At 43.9% G+C, this 22601-nt stretch overlaps 2 protein-coding genes across 2 annotated transcripts; one reads left to right on the top strand and one right to left on the bottom strand.

Moving 5' to 3' along the window:
• Nucleotides 1–1566: 1566 nt before the first annotated feature.
• Nucleotides 1567–6471, bottom strand: PGP (phosphoglycolate phosphatase). Its single transcript, XM_032778415.2, is given in 4 exon segments — nt 1567–4011; nt 5870–6104; nt 6106–6238; nt 6240–6471. Coding segments are annotated over 4 exon segments (924 nt in total). The 5' UTR covers nt 6470–6471; the 3' UTR covers nt 1567–3685.
• Nucleotides 6472–6847: 376 nt separating this feature from the next.
• On the top strand, nt 6848–22536 carry E4F1 (E4F transcription factor 1). Its single transcript, XM_075069131.1, has 15 exons — nt 6848–7168; nt 9126–9277; nt 9373–9472; nt 10945–11150; nt 11791–11911; nt 12272–12424; nt 12946–13109; nt 14039–14266; nt 14599–14701; nt 15704–15921; nt 16766–16964; nt 18993–19153; nt 19550–19612; nt 21183–21661; nt 21739–22536. The coding sequence occupies exons 1-14, from the start codon at nt 7012–7014 to the stop codon at nt 21528–21530; spliced, it is 2373 nt and encodes a 790-aa protein (XP_074925232.1). The 5' UTR covers nt 6848–7011; the 3' UTR covers nt 21531–21661; nt 21739–22536.
• The last annotated feature ends 65 nt before the right edge of the window (nt 22537–22601 follow it).

The following is a 22601-nucleotide window of genomic DNA, read 5'->3' as shown; positions in this document are numbered from 1 at the left end:
CTAAATATTATTTGTGTATTTAAATAGTTTTAACGGAGTATAGTAAGTTTAGGCCTCAGAGGTTAATTTCAAATAGTTTTTTTAAAAAAATAAAAATTTAAAAAATTTACATTGATTTTTATTCACCCAGAGACTGATGCAGCACAGGTCATCGCAGTACAGATTTGCCCCAGGCTCCATCTATGTATCGCAGCTACTTTAATGAGCTTAGTTCAGTTCCCAGTGAAGAGGTACCTGCATTGCAAAGCTACCACCACTACCCATCACTGTCACTGGCAGCCAAAGACGATAGGATCCGTATGTTATAGTACTTAGGTATACAGCTTTTCCTATTGGATCTCAGTTTTAAGTTGACTGATACCAGGTGTTCTGTTATCCCTTTAGGGTTAGCTAGAGCTCAGAAATGTGGCCACATCAAGCCCAACCTGTATTATAATAAATGCTATAGGCTTCATCATGGCTATATAGAGGACCCTCTTTTAAAGCAGATCTTACACAAGTAAGATTTTTGTATATCATATAATCACCAGTTTACCCAGAGGAGATCTAGAAGAGTAAGGAGTACAAGGAAACTGCTGCATAACAACCTTGAGCAGGCTGTCTTGAATTTTCATCATAAGCTTGCGATAAGGGTAAGCCTTACTGTGGGAGCAAGCCCAAGATGGCTGGTTATTGGGTTTTTCATTCTTTTTGAAGCACCGGGCCTGCCTCCCATGTTGCCTCTCAATGTTTAATTGTGCAGAGGACCAAAGAGGGCTCCACCCTTGTTATCTGGGACCCATCAGTTTATATTAGAAAGATAGAAAAAGGGAAACTGACAATGGAGAGAGTTGTGCTTCTTCTCATTCTATTGTTACTTCTGTATGACTTGAAAATTCAGAAAAGACAGCGTGAAGTTAAGGTACTAGCAATCAATGATACAAAGTGCTCTAGTGACACATAATTAAGAAAGCATGCCTACGTTCTGCTACAGCCAAAGGGTTACCTGGCCACTTTTCTCATTCCTTTCAAGTTTTAAAAGTTTTAAGAGGAAATAACTCTTCAGCATATGCTGGCATTGTGAAATACCATGGCACAACAACATGTTCCTTAAAGGAAGTAGCTTCAGCTCCGATGAAGAAAGAGCAGGCAGTGATGCAATTTAACCACACTGGTTAGTTCTGCAAGAGTAACTACTGACCAACATTGTAACACTGACTCTACCCTTCTTTCAAACAAGTTTATACCACATATATGCTCTCAGCGATAAAGAAGTCAAGTGAAATGTTTCACAATCTATTCTAATTATTCTGGACAAAAAGGGGCAGGAACCTGCTTAGCCATGCTGAGCAAGATATTTTGTTTGAAACTGCAAGAATGTGAAAATGCTAGCCAGGTCACAGGCTTCTACAACCCACTCATTGCTGGATCTAGGTATTGAAAATGGAGAAGAAGATTGACTGAATATTAGTTCTAAAAAACAGAGTTAGCAATATAACAGCATATGTATTTCACCCCTTTAGATGCAATATTTCATGTTGTTGTAACATTATATGTAAACACAGAACAGACCACAGAAACAATGAGAAAAGCCAAAGGAAAAACAGGTTTGTAAGTTTAATGTAAATTCAAGTATAGTATTGACAATTCCAACAAAATTTATGGAGATTCTTTAAGCATAATAAATGTTTTCACCAGTACAGTTCCACAATACTTAGGGAAAGACAGAATGAATAGAGGTAATGGTGCCATTGTATAGGTGTAGTTCTCAACAGGGATGATGTGCAGCTGTTACATGGTTTAATAACACACTGATATTTTCTCCTTTACTTAACATATTTTCCTGAATCTCTATAGAATTTGATAAGTACAAGGCTAGAAAATAAATCCAAGAACATATTGTATCTGAAGTCTTCCCAAACTGCAATAAACCCACCATGTCCAATTTTACATTAACTAGTGTCAAGAACAAATTCTATGTGACACAGGCATTTCATCTCAAAGCCTTTTGAGGCTTACAAAGGAAACATAATACAAGGTAGAGATATAACTAATGCCTCTTACACACTTCCAGAGTTACAGATGAATGCTGACATTAATTTATAACTAACCTTTTGTAAGAGTTTTTTCAGCTCATCTCCTGGTAATACTGAAAGATATTATGAACTGCACAATTATTGCTGTATGAACAAGATGATACATTTACATGTTTCAAGTGTTTAAGTATGAGGAAATGGCACTAATATACACTGCCAGACTTGTTCAAACAGAACAATGAGAGAGAAATTAAAAAACACAGACTCACATTCAATTACCAATAGAACTTCTGTGGAATAATGGAACACACAATTTGCATATCTGATTACTTGAGTTATTTTTTAATCACAAAAGCTTAAAATATTCATTGTGGAGGTTAGTGCAGCAAGAACAAAAGCTATCTGGAGGCCTATTTTAAAGTTGTGAAGCAAAATAACCTGAGCATTCACTCTTACCTAGGCAAGTAGCTGGTATCAGGCCTTCACACCAGCTCTGCAAGGAAGGTATTAACATCAGAAATGTAAAGGAAGCACCATGCTGTTCCAGTACTTAATCACTATTCCACACAAAATAAGCCCAGGGAGTAAGAAAGATTTACCATGTGTACTGTACAGATTCCTCAAAGAAGGAGCAGATTTAGAGTTTACACAGCTGAAGCCCAAGCAAACATTTGTTTTGATATTGAGGGACTGAGGAGTTCTAAGAATGATCACAACTGACTTTTTTAAAGTATCAGTTGACAGAATTCTTTCCTGCAAACAGTATTAATGTAGGACAGTTCTGTGTGATTACACTCACTGCATTCTCTCATTAGTATGCAAGTGCCTTTAAACATTAATTCTTAATAAAGGGTGAAGAACATTCTTCATATCCTTCTTTTTGGGAAACAAGATAAATTCTCAATATATTATGTTTAATGTATACTTTAAATACATTTCTGATATATCTCTTTAGTGTCAGTCAGGGCAATTACTTTATATACCACACATACTTTACATATACATCCAATATTTGGACAAATACAACATACAGAAAAAATCATTAATATACTTTGCATGTAGAACTGGTCTAATTTGTATCACAACTGCAATTTATATGCTCAAATACAGGGCAGATATTTGAATTGCTCTCCCTTGAAATTACACCTGCAATAGGCTGCACATCTAGAACAGGACCTGAGTAAGCATCAAGAACCCAGCATGGGACCAAATTCTAACTGAGCCAGCCCGGGCAAGCATAGAAGAGAGCCATTGGACAGCTATACCAAAGAGTTAATTCCCTGAATAATCAAGTCTGAGCTACGGTTTCTCATTCAAAAGATACTGCAAGGTTGGTTCGTTTTTTAAATCTATTCAGTTTTCCTTAACCCAGTTCAGCAAGACAATATACTGACACCTCATATTGCAAACTTTTTGATGTACGTGTTGGCTTTAAAAACCACAAGACGACTGGGTGACACTATAATGCCCTCTTCATTTCAAAGTGCATTTTAAAAACAAGATTTGTAAACAAAATCATCATAGGACTCAAATGGAAGGTTAAAAGCTAACCGTTTGCAATTGCAAGTGGTGTCACACTGTGTGTGCATTAAAGTAATGAGTGGTGATATTAACTACTGCCCTTCACTAACATGGGTACCTTTTCAGGAGTTGGAGAGATTTTTGCTATTTTAATCCTCAAGTGCAGGAAGAAGGTCAGCTATGCTATCAACATAGTAATCAGGAACCAGGCTTTTCCTGGAAGGGCAGTCACTCTCCTGGTGACCTTTTACTTCTTCCAGAGTAGTGACTCCAGTGAGAGTCAAGAGAGTGGTGAGGCCGCAGTTATTGCCCATAAGGATGTCTGTGTCCAGTCGATCTCCCACCATGATGGTACGAGCGGGTTCGATCTTGAACTCACTCGCCACGCAGTCAAAAATGTATCGGCTGGGCTTGCCTATGATGAATGCCTCACGTTCTGCTGCCATCTCCACTGCTTTCACAAGACAGCCAGTCCCTGAAGGCAGAAGAGAAAAGCTAAGTGAAATATAGGACAGGACTTGTGGTACCCAGATGAGCCAGTGCTGCACTGCATGGTATTTCAGACATGTAACCCCACAATATTAAAGACCTAATAATGGGCAAGAGGCAGCTTACTTGGTGCAGACTAAGGCAGAGTGGGGAAATCCAACCCCTCCCTCTCATTTATAAAATATTTTAATTTGCAACAACAGGGGGTTGCTGAGCTACCCTGTCAGCGAAGCCATGCAGTGCAATTGCTGCCATATAGACCTCACTGCCGTGCCTGTATTCCACCAGATCCCCAGTCAGCTGCAAAGGATGGGGTGCTTGCATGTTACTGCAACAGAAGAGGGTTTAGAGTAAAGGTTTTTCTAGAAAATCCAGTTCTGTGACTGAACAGGTGAAAAGAGGGCCACAGGCAGCGTTCCCTCATATTTTTTACATCCATGTGCGGAATGACACATCACCTTCATATTGGTGCACATAAAATTCATGTGGTGGGGGTGGGGCTGAGGGATTCGGAGTGTGGGAGGCTGGGCAGGGATGCGTGAGGGCTCTGGCTGGGGTGGTGGGCTCTGGGGTGGGGCCAGGGATGAAGGGTTCAGGATGCAGGCTGCCCTGGGGCTGTGGTGGGGAGAGAGGACTCCCTCAGCCCTCCCCCCGGCCACAGCCCGGAGCCCCTCTGCAGGGCTTAATAGGCAGCTGTGCGGCCACACAGCTTAGAGGGAACTTAGGCCACAGGTCAGCCAGGGTCAAACCCCTCAAGCTTCTTACATTCCAGAATACTCCAAATTTAGACTGCCTCATTTGCTCTGACTGGAATTGGAAAGATTCTACTTGTGTATTCCACCATAGAGATCAGGCTGCTGGGGACCACTGGCCCCAACAGATCCAGGCTCCACAGGGAACAGGGCAGCCCTGAACCATGGAGCCAGTGCAGTCCCCAACCATCCAGCATCAGAGTGCTGGTTTCTACACAGCTGTAATCAGTGGACTATATCCAAGAAAGACACCTGTCCCCAAAACTTGTTCTGCCATTGAGATGCCCATATACAAGCAGCATAGGTGTCCCACCACATTCTTTAACAAAATACAGCAGAGGAGACTCAACTGAAGCATAAAGTCACACAAGCTGTAGGTACTGCCATCACACCCATATCTCTTGCCACAAAGAGAGAAGAGTCAAGAAACTAAATAAGAAGCTACAGAATGTGAAGTAGGGATGCATGTTGTTCAGGAAAGCACTTTTCACTCACTATAACTTGGGGGTGGGCTGGAGAGCAAAGAAGCTGATGACAGGACAAAGGGACATCTAGAGTAGCATCCACAAAGGGTCCTCCAGGGGAAGAACATGAGGAATAACTGAATGGCCCTTTCCTCATTCCAGTGTTGGAGTGAAGTAGGCTGGATGCCTACATCAGCACATGATCTGGTCGAGGGGGCTACAGATGGGGCACAGAAATGTAACAGATGTGACATCAGGGGCCACCACATTACCTGCCCAAGGAGACTGCAGACAGGCATGCAGCTGTGTGACAGCTGTGACCCAAGGGTACCAGCACATCACCTAGCCAAGGGGACTGTGGGCGGGGCACAAAGCTGCACGACAGCTGTGACCCCAAGTATCAGTGCATTGGCCAGCCGAGGGGCTGCAGAGGTGGCACTAAGCCCACAGTGGGGACATATTTTGGCGATATTTCAAGCCCTCCCGGAACGCGGAAACACACATGCAAAAATCCATGCTCCAGGCCGTGGCCAGGGCCGACCCCTCCATTGGGAGCGGCCTGAGGGGACCCATCGCCCCGCCTTCTCAGGAGGAACGGGGCAGGAGGCCCGGCCCCCCAGCCACGCACCGGGGATGGCGGCGCCGCCCTCCAGCGGCAGGCGGTGGTCGCGGTTGGTGCCCACCAGCAGGCAGCCGGGGCCGCCCCGCTGCAGGTAGCGCAGCGCCTGGCACAGCTTGGCGTAGCAGAAGTGCTCGTCGAAGCCCACCAGCACGGCGCGCACTGCCGGATCCAGCGGCGCGCGGGTCCAGTCGGCGGGGCCGGGCCCGGGCAGGGCGGCGGGGCCGGCCCCAGGTGCGGGACGCCGACGGCCCAACGGCGCTGAGGGCGGGGCTGCCCAGCACGTAGGCGGCGGCGTCGGGGGCAGGCCCGGCTAGGTAGCGGGCGGCGCAGTAGGCCGAGCCGAAGACTGCCGCGGCTCGGCCGGGGGGAAGCCCAGGCGCGCAGCTTCTCGGCGTAGGCGTCCCGCGTGCGGCTGCTGTGTTGGTCACGTAGCAGAGGCGCTTGGCCCGGGCTGCAGGCGGCTCAGCACGGCCGGCGCGCCGCCACCGCCGCGTCGCCCCGCCACAGCACCCCGTCGCAGTCGAACAGCAGCGTGTCCGCGCCCAGACCTCCCGGGCCGCGGCCGGCTCCCAGCCGCAGGCAGCGCCGCGCCGAGCCCTCCGCCATCGTCCGACCCTCTCACCTCAGCCGGCCGGCCGGCGCGCGCGCTGTGCGCAGGCCTCCGACTATTGGGCAGCGGGGCACGGAGCCCCGCCCCCACTGCTGCCCATTGGGCAAATTACCCAGGGAGCCCCGCCCCCGCCGTTGCTCGTTGGCGGATACGGCATGGAGTCCCGCCCACTCTTTAGTCCAGTGGGTGACAGGACCCATAACCTTGGTCATGTCGCGCGGGGACCCGAGCGTGCCCTCAGCCCCGCCCCTACATCTCATTGGGTAACTGGTTTTGGACCACACCCTCTTCTCAGCCCATTGGCTAAGCAAGCCCCGCCCCCTAGTTGCATCTGGCGGTAACTGGTCACCTGAGCCTCAGGTTCACGGAGGGTCAGGGTAGGATCATAGGGGTCAGAGGAGTGGTGTGTCAGAGCGAGGCTCCCGCGCGGAGCTCCTTGCTCCCCTTCCCTTACCTGCCCCTCCCCTGTGGCATGCGGCCCGTTGTTATGACGACACGGCCGTAAAGCCGCCATCTTGGTGGTGCGGCGCGTTGCGACATGGAGGCCGTGATGGCAACGAGCGCAGGGCCGGCGGGGCTTACGGCAGCCGCGGCTGGGGAGCAGGAGGGGGCGGCGACTGCGGCCTCCAGCCCGGCCCAGGCGCCCGCCGGCCCCACCGCCTTTCTCAGCCTCCCGGCGCCCTTCAGCGAGGAAGGTAACGGGCTTGGGGCGGGGCCTGAGGGGCGAGCGGCCTGCTGAGGGGGTGGCGCGCTCCGGGCCCCTCGTGGGGCGGGGGCACGGACAGCGCTGGGCCCCCAGAGCGCCCCTGGCCCGCGCCGGCCTCTCAGCACCCTGCTCCCGCTCCCGGACAGCCGCTGGTGATCGGGGAGGGCGCTGCCTGCAGTGCGGGTCCCCCGGCTCCGAGGGGATGTCGCAGCATTGGATGGGATGCAGAGAGGGTGATGGAAATGGCCAGGGGCCTGGGAAACTCTATCGAAAGAGACTGAAAAAACGTGGGGTAATTGCCCTTGGAAAGGAGACAAGCGGGGACATGGTAAAAAGGGGTAAAATGAGAAATGTTCTAGTAGGGGCAGATAGGGAGCTTCAGTTCTCCCTGTCATGCAACACAACAAGAGAATAGTCAAAACTTAAAAATGGCTAATTCAGACCTGAAAGAGGAAGTGCACATTCATCGCAACAAGAAGTTGTTGCGGCCAAGAATTTTAGAAAGAGCCAAAAAAAAAGACTGGACATTTGTGTGAATGACAGTGTCCAGAGTTATGTGAGTTAATGCTAACAACACATTTGGAAGGGATATTAAACCTCATGCTCCGTGGTGTAAACTTATCTCTAACTAGTAGAAATACGGTTGAGACCTAATGTGTGTGTAGGGGGGATTATCCCGCCTCTGCCTGTTAAGGTGTTTTTACACCTTCCTCTGAAGGATCTGATGCTGACCACAGTTGGGAATGGGATACTGAAGTAGCTGGATCTCAGGTCTGATCCAGTGTGGCCATTGCTATATTCCGAGAAAGCATCTTTCTAGACTCTAGGGCAGGGATTCTCAAAATTTTGTACTGGTGACCACTTTCACATAGCAAGCCTCTGCGTGTGATCCCTCCCCACACATTAAAAACACTTTTAAAAATACATTTAACACTATTATAAATGCTGGAGCCAAAGCAGGGTCTGACAGCTCACAGTCTCCCATGTAATAACCTCACAACTCCCTGAGGGGTCCCAACCCCCAGTTTGAGAACCCCTGCTCTAGGGCCTGGTCTACGGGGGGGGGGATTGATCTAAGTTAAGCAACCTCAGCTATGTGAACAACGTAGCTGAAGTCGACTTACCGTGGTGTCTTCACCATGGTGAGTCGACTGCTGCTGCTCCCCTGTCAACTCTGCCTGCGCCTCTCTCTGAGCTGGAGTACAGGAATCAACGGGAGAGCGCTCGGGGGTCGATTTATCGCGTCTAGACTAGATGCAATAAATTGATCCCCGCTGGATTGATCACTGCCTGCTGATCTGGCCTGAAGACATACCCTTAAAGTCCTCTTCCAAAGGCTGTCTCTTTGGTTTTATTTCCTGATTAAGGTTTCCTATCCTTTTCCAGGTTTCTTAGGCATATAGTGAGGATTAGTGCTGATTGAGGGAGATGCTGTAATGGGCTATGTAGTAAGGCAGCTTTGTAAATTTTCACTCTCTTTGGATGAGTAACCCCACTTTTTGGAGGGCAAAGAATGTGTCACTAGATTTCTTTTTTAATATCCTCTGCTGTGTTGTCTGGGTTGGTAAATGTTCATGATCCTTTTGCAAGACTGCACAAAGTGTTTATGTAACTTGTCTTCAAAAACTTGGAGCGCCTTATCTTGTTGCTCCTGACTGTGACCTATCCAACCTGTGTCCCTGTGATGCATGAATGCCACAGTGTTGCCCCTTAAGCAAATTAACATCACAGCCCTCTACAGACCCCAAAAGAAAATACTGCTGTATGAGCAAAAATGTATCTAATGGGGAAACAGTCTTAATTCTTACATGCTCCAATTTCAACTTCCTCTCTTCATATTGTAGGAGATTTAGTAGACTGGGTGGCAAAGAGCTGTTGTCATACAGTCTTAAACACCATGTATGTTAACTTCCAAATCTAATAATTTCTTACATTTGAAATTGCAGATGAAGATGATGTTCACAAGTGTGGTCGTTGTCATTCTGAGTTCACCTCTTTGGAGGAATTTGTACAACACAAATTACAAAAGATCTGTCAACGAACTCAAGAAGCCATTACTGCCACATCAACAAGTCTTCCTAGCCAAGAAGTACAAAAGGTGACAGCCATGTCTCAAAATAATTAGAACAATAATCTAACATAAGCAAACATCAGATATGATTTTAACTTTTCCTACTAAAACATCTGTTACAGGAGGTCGTTCCTTCTGTTGAGGAGTCCATAACTGTTGCGCATATAGTTGTTGAAGCATCTTCAATAGCAGAAGAAATCACTAATGCATCTTCGATAGTAGGTAAGTTGCAAGGTCTTTATGTAACTGATGTTACTTTAGTAATCTATTATTTAGTCTCTTGCCTTACTGTAAAGGTTAGTCAGATGGAGTTGCATTGTAAATTTGAGTTGTGCCCTCACTAGCTCTGTAAGAATTTGATTTCATAGTCAATACTGTATGCTGTTAGAGTTGGTTTAGCTTCACTCTATTGTGTGTATGGGGAGAAACAGATTTTAGGTGGTTTTTTAAGCAATGAAAATGTATACTAGTTTTCAGTTAATAGCTTCTTTTGCAAATTTCCATTTTTAGGGAATTATAACTTTAATACACCTTCTGGTCTGAAAATTGCTACGTGTACACTTCCTAAGAAAGCTTTGTGGATAGAAGTTCTCTAGTACATCACAAAAATGACCTTGACTCTTGGATCTTCTGAAGTGAATTCTAAAATGGAGGCAAAAATTATAATTGAATAAACTTGTATATGTAGGTCCTTGTGTGGCGATGTTAACTCTGCAACTGAAGATGGTTTCTCAATAGAATTTTAGATTTTAGTTCAAATGAAGTCACATTAAATTATTAATCAATGTTCATAATAATTAGTAATGGAAATATTTTTTCTTCTTAAAATAAAGACTTTAATGTTTCTGAAACTTTACTTCCATTATTCATTTCTGCATGTATTCATTTTAGTAAATCGATAGGTCCTCTAGAAAAAATATAAATTACAAAACACTTTTTTCTATTGAAGCTGTACCTGGTTAGAAAGTTTTAAATGAACTCTTTCCCTGTCAGTTTTCCATTTAATCCATAATCACTGCATCCCTGTCTAATGTGGTTTTGCAGAACTACAACTTTTTGTTTTAGTGTCTCCGTGGTGTAACTGATTTTGGCTTGCACTATATTGCCTATTTTCTGTACAAAATAAATCCATGCTGCAGCGGAATTGACCAGACCACCTAGTTACAGGTCCCTTCCAACTCACATGTTTGTGGCATTTACTTTCAAAGGTTATGTGAGATGACATCCCTGTCATAGTTGCAGTTGAAAGGCCTTGTTGACTAGTCTGGTGGTTGCCAGTCCAACACATTGTCTCACATAGGGATCTGTGTATGGCTCCTGAGCTCTGGGATTGGTTGAACTAAGGAGGGAGCATGCTAAATCTCCACAACTATCATGATGAGTGGAAATCCTGCAAGGCACCTTTCCAGCTCTAACTAGAGTATTTTATTTAGATTTATTTGTGTATTTTATTTAGATTTAAAACTCCGCTTCAAAGAACATCCGTCTTGAGCTCTACCACCTTTAACATGACTTTGAAAATGCAATAGAGAGTTCCATAATCAGTCAATATTGACTTTGGCATATACCATTTATGTTTAGTCCCCTGCTTCCCTTTTCTTTCCACTATTTGCTATCCTAAAAGATTGAATCCATTGAGTCACGTGAACCTGTGTTATGTAAAGAACGTAGCTGTCTTCATATATTTTTCCTAGGTAGTGGGCACATCAAAGAAGTCATTGGCACAGGAGAACAAGTTTTTGAAAACCCAAATGGCCAGATTGATGGTGAGATCACGGAAGGGGCGGGCAGCCCCGATGACATGGAACAAGATGGCTCCACAGAGCTGATCAGGGTGAAGCTGCTGGTTAATAAAGAAGGTCGATATGTGTGTGAGTTGTGCCACAAGACATTTAAAACAGTAAGTTCTGGAGCTGGTAGCTTTACGGGCTACTTTGTAATGTTCATATTCTCAAATCCTTTAGGACAGCTGTGCATCATGATCTCTTCAGACTTGATAGAAAACTCATTTTCTAATACATGATCCTATTTGGAGAGCGACCTCATTTCAAAACTAGTACCAGTCAGTCAGATTGGCCATTGATGATAAAGGTTTAATGGCTGTCTACAAAGAAATTGCCATACTCGATCACACCAGTGGACTATTATCTTTATCTGGTACCCTGTCTCTGATAGTGGCCAGTGAGGAAAGTAAGAAACCTCTATAATGGACAATCATGGAATAATCTGCAGGTGAAGCTGCTTCTTAACCGTAGTAATTGGCTTAAGCCCTGAAGCAGGAAGGTTTATGTAACTTATGTAGTTGTGCATTAGGCTGCATTCCAACATGTCCATTCTCTTCGCTTGTAAATTTAATAATACAAGCACTTCTTTAATTCTGGTAATGGCTGGAACTTTGTGTTTTTTGTCAACATTCTAGCAGTTCTACAGTTACATTTTGGATTAATAGTGTGAGTGTTCTTGAATGTCTTTGATTTGTTGAAATGTAAAACAATAAAGGAGCATTTCTACCAATTTTTTAAAATCAACTCATTTTCTAGGCCAGTATCCTTAAAGCTCACATGATCACTCATAGTAGCAGGAAGGACTATGAATGTAAATTATGTGGAACATCATTTAGGACAAAGGGGTCTCTCATTCGACACCACCGGCGTCACACAGGTAAAATGCCGTCTGTTTTAGTATAATGGTTCCAAATTGCTGGACTGGGCTGTACTTGGCTCCTCCATCTTGTCATAAATGATGAGCTGAAATGCTCCACTGTTTTCCACCTTGCACTGAGCTGAGTGCAGTCTAAATCCCCTGGTGTTGGGGCTGCTCAGAATCCTAGTTTCAAAAACTCTTGCCATTGCAGATAGTGCATGTAATTGGATGGAAGGTAGTGGGCACAGGCAATTAAACTTGCTCCAAAAGGTTGGAAAGTGCTGTATTAGAAGTATGTTTGATCAAGTGAAAATTCTTTGATGGAGTTCATGTATCATTACATCAAACAAATTCTGTTCTTTCTCTTACTTTGTCAAGATGAACGACCTTACAAATGCAAGAAGTGTGGGAAAAGCTTCAGGGAATCAGGAGCTTTGACACGGCATCTGAAATCTTTGACACCGTGCACTGAAAAAATCCGTTTCAACGTGAGCAAAGAAATAGTTGTTAGCAAAGATGAATTGCCAACAGGTCAGTGAAATAGCAAATACATGTCATGCATCAAACAAAGTGTAGGTCATGTAACATTCCTGGCATTCAAAAGAGGTGTGTGTGTGTGTGTGTGTGTGTGTGTGTGTGTGAGAGAGAGAGAGATCTGACTCCCATTCTTTAGAAAGAAACTACCTCTGGTAGCCAACCTGTCAATCCAGAGTGAATATGGACAGAGGCATGCCATGGATGAGTAAATACGGATCATAGATTGAAAGATTTATTTGAGAATCTGGCACCAAGACCATTATAATCACAAAATTGACATGGAAATCAGTGTTGAAATTTATCTATCTGCAATGCTGGATGTCATATGGAACAATGCTAGAAAAGGATTACACATGGTAAATGCAAAAAAGCAGTCCTTCAGCCAGAGGTTAATATTTCTAGATACGCTGAGTAAGATATACTGAAGTACAATTAAGTCAAGTGGCTGTACATAGGGTTTAGCTTCAAACTCAGAACTAGACTGGTTGTTTAATCCTGTGCTTCTTTTCCTTAAGAATCCTGTAGTTCAAACACAGAGGCTGTTTCACCTATAGCAAGTGAATCCATTGAGACTCCTGTGATTCACCTATTAACAGATGCAAAAGGCAATGTCCTTCATGAAGTCCATGTCCAAATGCAGGAGCTTCCTGTTGTTGATACAAAATCCTTGGATCAAGAGGTGTGTTTGTTTCTGTTGGATACCCTTCACATATTTTATGCAAAGAAGCAAAGTTGCTATTCCTTGGTCAGGGCTCTTGAGTTGGAAGGCAGCATTGCTCACTTAAATTTCCCTTACTATCAGTTCCAAGGACACACTCAAAAGGAGAGGTCTTACTCAAGAAGGTCTGAACAGGGCTTGTATAGACCAATTTTAATTCTGTTATGTTCAGTAGCTACCTTTCCTGTAGAACTTCAGTTCCAACACTAGATGGCAAACGTTCTAATCTCATTTGAAAATAACACATAGCTCATGCTGCTGAATGGTTCTTTACAGGACTGAGAATGGTAGGGCATCTGGTTGTCAATATATCCTCTTGCCTGGGGAGAAACAAAAGTCTGTGGTGCTACTAATGTCTTATTTATTAACATCTTAACTTTGATGTGAATATTAAATTTAAAAGAAGCTAACAAGCCAGGTGTAAATAAGGCTGAGGATGCTTTTCATGTCCAGGCTGTGAAACTGATCTCAAAAGCACATAGGAAAATAGCCTGCATGTTCAGAGAAAATAAATGGCTGTGTGTGGCCTTTTCAGATAGCCTACTAGAGCATCTGGTAATGGAGTTTACAGCCTCCATTGTAAAATCGAAGTGATCTGTCACGTATCTGTATGGGATCAGTGATGTTTGGTATACTTCTGGAGTGACCTAAAATGGCCGTATTTTATGGCCACTCCCTGAGGTTAGACATCAAGAGAAGGGCTGGAAAGTATCCCTTCAAGTCCAGTTTCTCAAGCTCTAGGACTTCTCCAAAGCAGAAGTCTCTCTCTTGCTTTCTGGTATGTAAGATCACAGAACCAGTCACGCTGGTGACAAGCACTGGAATACAGAGTTCTGTTGTCTAAAAGGTTGCCTTCACATCTGTTGTTCTGACTATTTGATTTTCTTTAGCCATCAAATCCCAAGGAACTACCATGTGAATGGGAAGTGAACAGTGAGAACTTGCTGAGGCAGGCCATGAGGAATTCTGGGATTGTGATAGAAAAAGTCACTGTGGAGGAGATGCAAAAATCAGATGAACCTAGTGTGGCTGCTACAGAAGAACAAGAAAATGAAGAGATGGAAGCGGAAGAAGAGCAGTGTGGGGAACAGTGTGTTGAAGTAGAGCAAGTAGAGACTGTATGTTTGCATCATGCGCTTTTATCAATTAGCTTATTTTTTCTTTTCCATAGGAAATAAGTGGGCTTTGATCACATGTGATCACCTTAGGCATTGGCTTCAGTGTATCTACACTTCTAATATTTGTGCACTATGTAGCCACATAGTGACCAGCAGAGAGTGTAATATTTTTTGTGCGTTAGAACTTGGTGTCCACACCATCTGCTTCTTTGATAACTTGATTTTTCTTGTCTTTAAATCAAAGCACATTTAGCTTAGAATTTTGATTAGGAATATTGATTCCACATACTATATGGACAAGGCACTTATATTATGATATTTAATTTCAATAGACAGATACAGAAACAAACGGATACAAAAGTTATGTTTGCCCTCACTGTAGTGAAGTCTTCAGTGGGTCTGTTTCCCTTGAAATACACATCAAAGGACATTTAGGTAAGCCTACTGCACATGCTGTTCTCTAAAATGTACATATCTGAACTGTTTATGTAGCATTTGTTGTGCAAACTTTATCCCGCAACTGCATGCAGATTCCATTAGCATTTAAAACACTAATGGAGAAATGAAGCTCAGAACAACTGAGAAGAGACTTCCCCTGAGATCTGAAAGTGATGTAAAGTCTAGGTTTAAAAAATGCAAAAGCAGCTCCATATTTCAGGAGCTGCAGAAGTGAAGGCTCTTGCATTAGTGGGGGTAAGTTTTGTGTGGAAGGAACATGAGAGCTGGATTCTAGATGAGCAGGGAAAAGATTGAAGAGAGACCAGATCTGTGAGTGGCTGGAACAGCTCCTTGACATGCTTTAAAAAACAACAAGTACAATTTTGAGCTGGATTCTGTAAAGAATAGGTAGCTAATAGAATTTGAGAGAATGGAGAAGACCTCATATTTATTATCCATTGTTAATGCTTATATTGGAAAAATCATTCCTCCTCTTCCCCACTAGACTTCAAGGAGGGTACAAGAATGGTCTTCTGCAGAAAGTCTTTCATTTTAGCCACATAAAAGGTACAGCACAGTTAGCAGGACAAATGTTCCCGCTACATGCCTGCACGTTGCCTTGCTGTGGAGGGAGTGGTACTAAAGATGGGGGGGACAGATGGACTTCAATCTTTTTGGCTCTGGTGCTGCTGACAAATGCAAATTCTGATGATCTCTGATGTGGGCAGAAATACTGGGAACTGGTCTGAGACAAGACCTGTTTCATGTGAAAGACACAAAATAGCCATTAGATAGTACCAACAGAGCCATTCTCAGCCTGGTCTTGATTTGAACCAGGGCTCTGAAGGGGAGAAGCACCACATCATCTTACATTAACTCCCCTGTGCCATCTAGTCCCTCTGGTCAGACATGCTATAATGTTATTATTTTGGTGCAATAACGATTTCAGAATTCCTTTGTGGTGGTGTTGCGTATGGGCTAAAAGATGTCTCCCTCTAGGTTACAAAGTGTTTAAATGTGAGGAGTGTGGTAAAGAGTTCATGAAAGGCTACCTGTTGAAAAAGCACCAGGAAGTGCATGTCAATGAGAGGCGCTTCCGTTGTGGTGAGTGTGGCAAACTCTACAAGACCATCGCGCATGTGAAGGGACACAAGAGGGTGCACTCAGATGAGCGGCCATATTCCTGTCCAAAGTGTGGCAAGAGATACAAAACAAAGGTAGGTGCCTCTTTCCAAAACACTCTTGCCTGCAGATCTTTCCTCCCCAAAGTCATGCTCTGTAGAAAGTTAACAGGCTTTGTCTAACAGGGAACTGAAACTCTTTAAAAAAAAAAAAAAAAAAAAAAAAAAAAAAAAAAAAAGTAAAATTGTTTGTTTTAAGATCCAGTGATATAAATATGAGGGGCTTAAAGTGAGGGGCAAGGCTCAAACAAGCTTTGGAGAAAATTCCCTCCTGTTCTGGATGGACATCCTATGCTGTAGCGGATTGGTAAGGCAAATAGTTTAGCAGGTGGGGGGTGGGAGGGAATTAGTCACTATGTGAACTGACTTTTTCTTTGCCAAATATGATAGTTAAAAGATAGCAGTTCCTATGTACAAGCATGAGCTAATCACCTCTGGGGAATGACATTTGGCTTCAGAAAATGTACGATGCAGTTACCTCTGAAGTACCAGGTATAGGCTGCAGTTAGCACGCTGAACTAATGTCAGCCTCAGACATTCTGTAACAGATTCCTAATTCATTGTAGGGAATGCAGTTTTGGTCTGTTTTATTTTAGTTATCCATCTTGAGCTGTTCCAGGAGAACTAAAGGATCCTGGACTCTACCATTAGATACAATGACCTTGCAGTTCATCTCTAAGTAGGGAAATAGTGGGAGCTGTTTCTTTGTTCAGGAATAATCTGTAGTACCTGTGGCAGAGGAATATTCCTGCTTGGCAGAGAGGAAAACCTCAAAGGGGTATCTGCTCTGAAGTCAGAGCTGTAATACTCCCTGGGAGAGGCTGCTTAAGTGGTTTGTTCCTATCACTCACTCTTCTATCGTATCCACTTTCTGCTGCAGAATGCCCAGCAGGTTCATTTCCGCACTCACTTGGAAGAGAAGCCCTACATCTGCCAGTTCTGCAACCGGGGCTTTCGGGAGAAGGGCTCACTGGTTCGTCACATCCGTCACCACACAGGCGAAAAGCCATACAAATGTTACAAGTGTGGACGTGGGTTTGCAGAGCATGGCACTCTTAACAGGCACTTAAAAACCAAAGGTGAGATAGGGAGGCATCTGTCTATGGTGGGATTCTCCTGTGGTTTAATTTGGGCCACCTGCCCTGCTATGGCTGAATCTTAGTGATCATTTTGTATGAATCTGTGTAACAGTAAACTTCTCGGATCTGTGTGACATCAAGGTCTGCTCAAGTCACACTAAGCAAATTCAGTGGCTGATAGACCAGTCTTGTTTGAATGGGCTCTAGCTGCCTTTCCCATAAGCTGTTGATTGTTTCCCTGCAGTTGAGTGGCATTAAAAGGTGCAACATTTATTCTTTAAACTGCTAAATGAATCCCTTCTACATTCACCCTTCCAACCAAAAGTAATGCTGATAGGTAAGAGAACTGGTCCATGGATAACAAGAGCTGGTCCATTCATCTCGTAGAACGATAAGGAAAAGTGGAAATCAGTGAAATCAAATTCATTGATACGTTAAGTCTGACAGAGGCAAAAACATTGAGATAGCTGCGTTTCAAACGCTAGCTTTCATGATCTGTAAAATGTGGTATTTGGAAGGGAAGAGAGCCTCTCTCCCTTGCAACTTCCACTCTGAATATCATAATATGGGTCTGGCTGTTTTGTCCCATAATTGTTACATTCTCCAAGGCTTTAGGTGAGGCCAGAAAAAACAGGTGTCTTCATAAACTATTGCAAGTTCACCTGCCTCCCAACAGCAAAAGGATTAAAACACAATAGAAGGGCCAGGTACCAACAGCTGCTCGCATTTTGTGTTCTGTAAAGTTAAATGTGGCAGGTAACTACTCTATATTTGTTGTTGGTTTCTTGACAAGTGAAATTGTCCTTTATCTTACTACCTTTTTCTGTGAAATGCCACAGAGGGGTGTGCTGTGTCTAGCTGAAGCTGCTAAGGTCTGCTAGGCAAATACTAATATTCAGAACACTTGCAAATAAATATTTACGTAGTTGATGAGATCAGCACCCCTTGAGTCATACTACTTGTTGTTCTTACACACCTCTACCCCGATATGACGCTGTCCTCAGGAGCCAAAAAATCTTACCACGTTAGAGGTGAAATCACGTTATATTGAACTTGCTTTGATCTGCCAGAGTGCGCAGCCCCACCCCCGGAGCGCTGCTTTACCACATTATATCCGTTTTTATGTTATGTTTATGGGTTGTGTTACATGGGGGTAGAGGTATGTACTAAGTATGTTCTAAAATCATGTTGGCATGCAATGCTTCTAGAGAATAGTTACAGCTTTGCTAGGAACATAAATATGCTGAATTGTATGCTGGTACAATGGCCTGGCTGCTTATGAGGGATGTCAAGGAATCTTGGGTCTATTCTCAGGGGTGAAAGTAACATTGATTATTTACTGGTATGGGGGCCTGGCTCTGGGCCCCTGAAAGGGGCAGGGCCAAGGGTCAGTCTCGCCTAGCCACGCTGTCCGGCCCGTGCTGCTCTGGGCCCTTTTAAATCACCGGGCCTGGGGCAGCTGCTCTTTTTTCCCTCCATTGGTGGCAGGAGGGGGAAAAAGTGCCAACGACAAAGCACTGCCTTGGCAAAGGACTCTCCTTAAATGTCACCCCCCCCCCCCCCAGCAGAACTGCTGATGGGGTGGGGCAAAGGGGACAGCACTATTAAAGTGCTGCCACAGTAGCACTTTAACATCAGCTGCGTACAGTTGGTACCGGCGGCCACTTACTGGTATGCCATACTGGCCCACTTTCACTCCTGTCTATTCTTATACACCGAGAACTTTGAAAGTCTTGCCCACTATTTGATCTAAGCACTCAAACGCTTACGTTCCTAGTAATTTCATTGTATTTGTTGAAGTTGAGGCTGGATTCTAGTCTCCAATGTAGCATGTTGTCTTGGAGCCTAAACCTTGGGCCAAAATGTTTGGTGGGGGTAGGGAGGAAGATTACATAACTGGTACTAGCTTCTACCCAGCAGTATCCCATAAATAGTGTCTCATTAGGTTGACACAATATTAGGTGGGACCTGGCATTAGATTCTGGGTATGAAAATCCTTGTTTCTCCTGCTGTTCCTGAAATATTCAGGTGGGTGCCTTCTTGCACTGAAAGAGGTTGAAGAAGTGATGGTTTCCGAGGAAAGTCAATCAGCTGACAACTTAGCAGCAACAGTTATTTCTGAAGATCCTCATACTGTTCTAGTAGAATTTTCTTCAGTGGTGGCAGACACTCAAGAATACATCATTGAGGTAATAAGCCACTATACCGGGCTGGTAGTAACAAGTGGATAAGGAAGAGGAGACAGAAAGAAGGGCTTGTGTTCCACTGAAACCTGTGCTGTAACTAAATGTGCATTGCTCATCTGTAATGCAATAAATAGGGGAGAAAAGTCCATCAGTCCACAGGGTGCTATGGTGAAAGGATGCTGAGTCTCTGCTAAGAGGGGCGCAACCTGCATCACTTCTGAGTAACCTGTGTTAATAGGGCCTGGAGGGAACTACATACACCTGCTTCCTTGAGAAAGACAAGTCATAACAGTAGAGGGAGAACAGGAAGAATATTGTGGGAGGGATTCTGCACTTCTGTTGCAAAGCTTCTCACAAACAGGATCCATTATAGCATTCTTTTGCTTTGTCTCTTTCCAGACTGCTACTGAAGACATGGAGACCAGTGAAGCTACTGAAATAATAGAGGGAACAAGACATGAGGTAGGCTGCCAATTTTGATGCTCCTTTCGGAGCGTGCTGTCCATTACCCACTGTTAAGATGAACATACCATGCCTGAAGCCACACTAAGTATACCAAAACCCAGCAAACTCCCCCCAAAATATAGTTTTGCAGACTGGGCTTTATGGCTCAGCACAAAATAGTGTACATACTGGGTAAGTGGGGACTTCACATTAACACTGTAAGATCTGTGTGAAACTTAGTGACATTCTGTAGAGAGCCGTAAGTGTACTAAAACGAAGAAAATCATAGTTGGAATGAAGGAGTCGAATGGCTAAATTTGATTCAATTCTGGTTGGAATCATCAATATTTAACTTTGCAGTTTGGTTCCAGCTCAAACTAACCTAAAATTTTAGTTCAGTAACCAGTTTAGCTACTTCAAACCTGTTTAACCTACAGGAAATATCTGAACTGTTTCAATGTCTCACACTTATGCTTGCACTGTAACTCCTAGCAAAAGAATACAATGAAATATTTTTCACTGTAGAAAATTTTTTAAACAAGTTATTTGCTCTCACTAGTACAACATCCTCCAGACCTCTGTCAGTCATATTTGACTGTTAAGGTGACAAGCTGGGAATAGGCAACAGGGGATGGATCACCTGATGATTTACCTGTTCTGTTCATTCCCTCTGGGGCACCTGGCATTGGCCAGTCAGAAGACAAGATACTGGGCTAGATGGACCTTTGGTCTGACCCAGTATGGCCGCTCTTATGTACAAAATGAATTTCAGGCTAGAAAACATCCTTTCTTTCTACATTCACTTGCATAGGAGGAACAAGCACTCAGCAGGTGATTGAGGTGTTCTGGAAGTTATTGTTCTTTCCCAGAACTAGTCCTCTATCTAGGCATAACAGCCAGGAGAACTACTAATACCAGAACTCTTCTCTCCCATTCTTCTCTTTCAATGGCTTCCTGGGAAGTGTAGTGTCTCTGCCTCCCGCCTTCTCTCTAGGGTTGGAGCAGAGAAAGAGAGAGACCCTTCCAGCACTCCCAAAAGACTACAGAGATGTCCCTCAGCATTTGATTACTGAACTTGTTTGGAATGAGTTACCAGTTCAGGGGTTTTTTGGGTTCCGTTCCAGTTTACTCAAGTGTTCAGGTTTGGTTCAACCCCCTGCTTGGAACTGCAAAGTTAAAGTGAGAGGCTGGCTAGTCTCCTGCTGGAGACACACATTGTGGTTCATCTTTCTTAAGTTCTTACACTAAGGCCATCACTCTGGTATTTAAGAACCTGGAATCTTTGACATGCTCATGCTAGTTTTAAAAAATGTCTTGACTTCATTATACAAACTGCTTCTTTCTCAAATACCAGCAGTTCTCTAGTGAGATGAGATGTAATGTGAAGTACTTCAGCTATCTCACTCATGAAGATGCCGTACCTTCAATAAGTATTTGAATTTATCTGAACCTATTTGTTTGTATTACCTCACTAAAAAAAGCTACCAGGCTGCAGTTACAGTTGTAGCTGGGCAGCAGTAAGCACAATACATTGAACAAGAGGAATTGTCTCAATTATTGATAAAAATAACCTTTTTTCTTAACTTAGGTTGACAGTCACATTATGAAGGTTGTGCAGCAAATAGTAAATCAAGCAAACTCTGGCCACCAGATCATCGTGCAGAACGTTACAGTGGCAGAAAACTCTGAAGTAACTACTGACACTGCAGACACTATCACCATAGCAACACCAGAAAGTCTTACAGAGCAGGTTGCCATGACACTGGCTTCGGCTATTGGCGAAGGAGCTGTGCTGACGACAGAGGGTAGCATTGAGACAGAAGAAGCAACTGTGACAATGGTTGCATCAGAGGATATTGAAATAATGGAGCACGTAGGAGAGTTTGTGATAGCCTCCCAGGAAGGGGAGGTGGAAGTTCAGACAGTGATTGTCTAGGGCTAACACATAATGAATGGCAGACCTTAAAGCAGTGGCAGGCAACCAGCGGCCCATCGGGGTAATCCACTGACGGGCCACGAGACAGTTTTACATTGACCATCCACAGGTTCGGTTACCTACAGCTCCCAGTGGCCGCAGTTTGCCATTCCCAGCCAATGGGAGCTGCGGGAAGTGACAGCCAGCGTGTCCCTGTGGCTCCCCGCAGCTCCCATTGGCCGGGAACAGCGAACCATGGACTGTCAATGTAAATGAACTGTCTCGTAGCCCACAAGCAGATTACCCTGACAGGCCCCCAGTTGCCCACCACTGCTTTAGAGTCAAGTGTTTTTCACCAGGGCAGGAAACAGACTCAATCAGCACTAACGTTTGCTATTTCAATTGCTTGGGGAGCGGGAGAGAAACTCGTTAAAAATATATAAGGCAACACTTTATAAACTGAAAGTGGTATAAACTAGGACATTATACATTTTTGTTTTAAAATGGAAATGCCAGTACTATAAGACCTCTGCCTAGCTTTAAGGTGCAATAAGTGACTAACAGTCTTAATTCACACTGTCTAACTTCTTGTACAGCTGCCTCCAATAAAGGAATATCCTTTGCAAAGCATTTACCTCAGACCATGGGACAGTAGTGTTCTGGTATTTAAGTCAACTTAAATGGAAGATACGTCTTGCTCCAAGAGAACCAGATTCATAAATAACTGAAGAGTTTCTGGGCAAATTCACCACTGATGAAAGACCATGGTTTCATGCCTTCCAGCCACACTACTTTAATCCTCATAAGGCATAGTAATGTAGGTTTCTCTCTCATAGACAATAGCCTTTTATATAAAAGAACTCTGACAGAATGCATCATAGCCTTGCAATGCTCCATAGGTTGCTACTCAGAGCTAATCTTTTCATGTGTGAAGCCATATTGTACATGATTTTTTAACCATACACAGATTTTTACTTGCAGATTGTAAATAGAATACATTTTTTTAAAAATAAAATATTTAAAGTTCTTTACGGTTCTAGTATTTCTTCTCTAGTGAACTGATCATCAGAACCACCATGAAGAATCTCTGAA

This window comes from Chelonoidis abingdonii, chromosome 9 (assembly GCF_003597395.2).
Source record: "Chelonoidis abingdonii isolate Lonesome George chromosome 9, CheloAbing_2.0, whole genome shotgun sequence".
Lineage (NCBI taxonomy): Eukaryota > Metazoa > Chordata > Testudines > Testudinidae > Chelonoidis > Chelonoidis abingdonii.
This window is presented reverse-complemented; position numbering and strand designations above follow the sequence as displayed.

Bases quoted from the DNA above. Each gene is read 5' to 3' on its own strand.
- E4F1 (XM_075069131.1), top strand. From the start codon at position 7,012: ATGGAGGCCGTGATGGCAACGAGCGCAGGGCCGGCGGGGCTTACGGCA. The intron at 9,473-10,944 runs GTAAGTTGCAAG...TATTTTTCCTAG, and splicing joins TAATGCATCTTCGATAGTAG to GTAGTGGGCACATCAAAGAA. The intron at 16,965-18,992 runs GTGAGATAGGGA...TGAAATATTCAG, and splicing joins CAGGCACTTAAAAACCAAAG to GTGGGTGCCTTCTTGCACTG.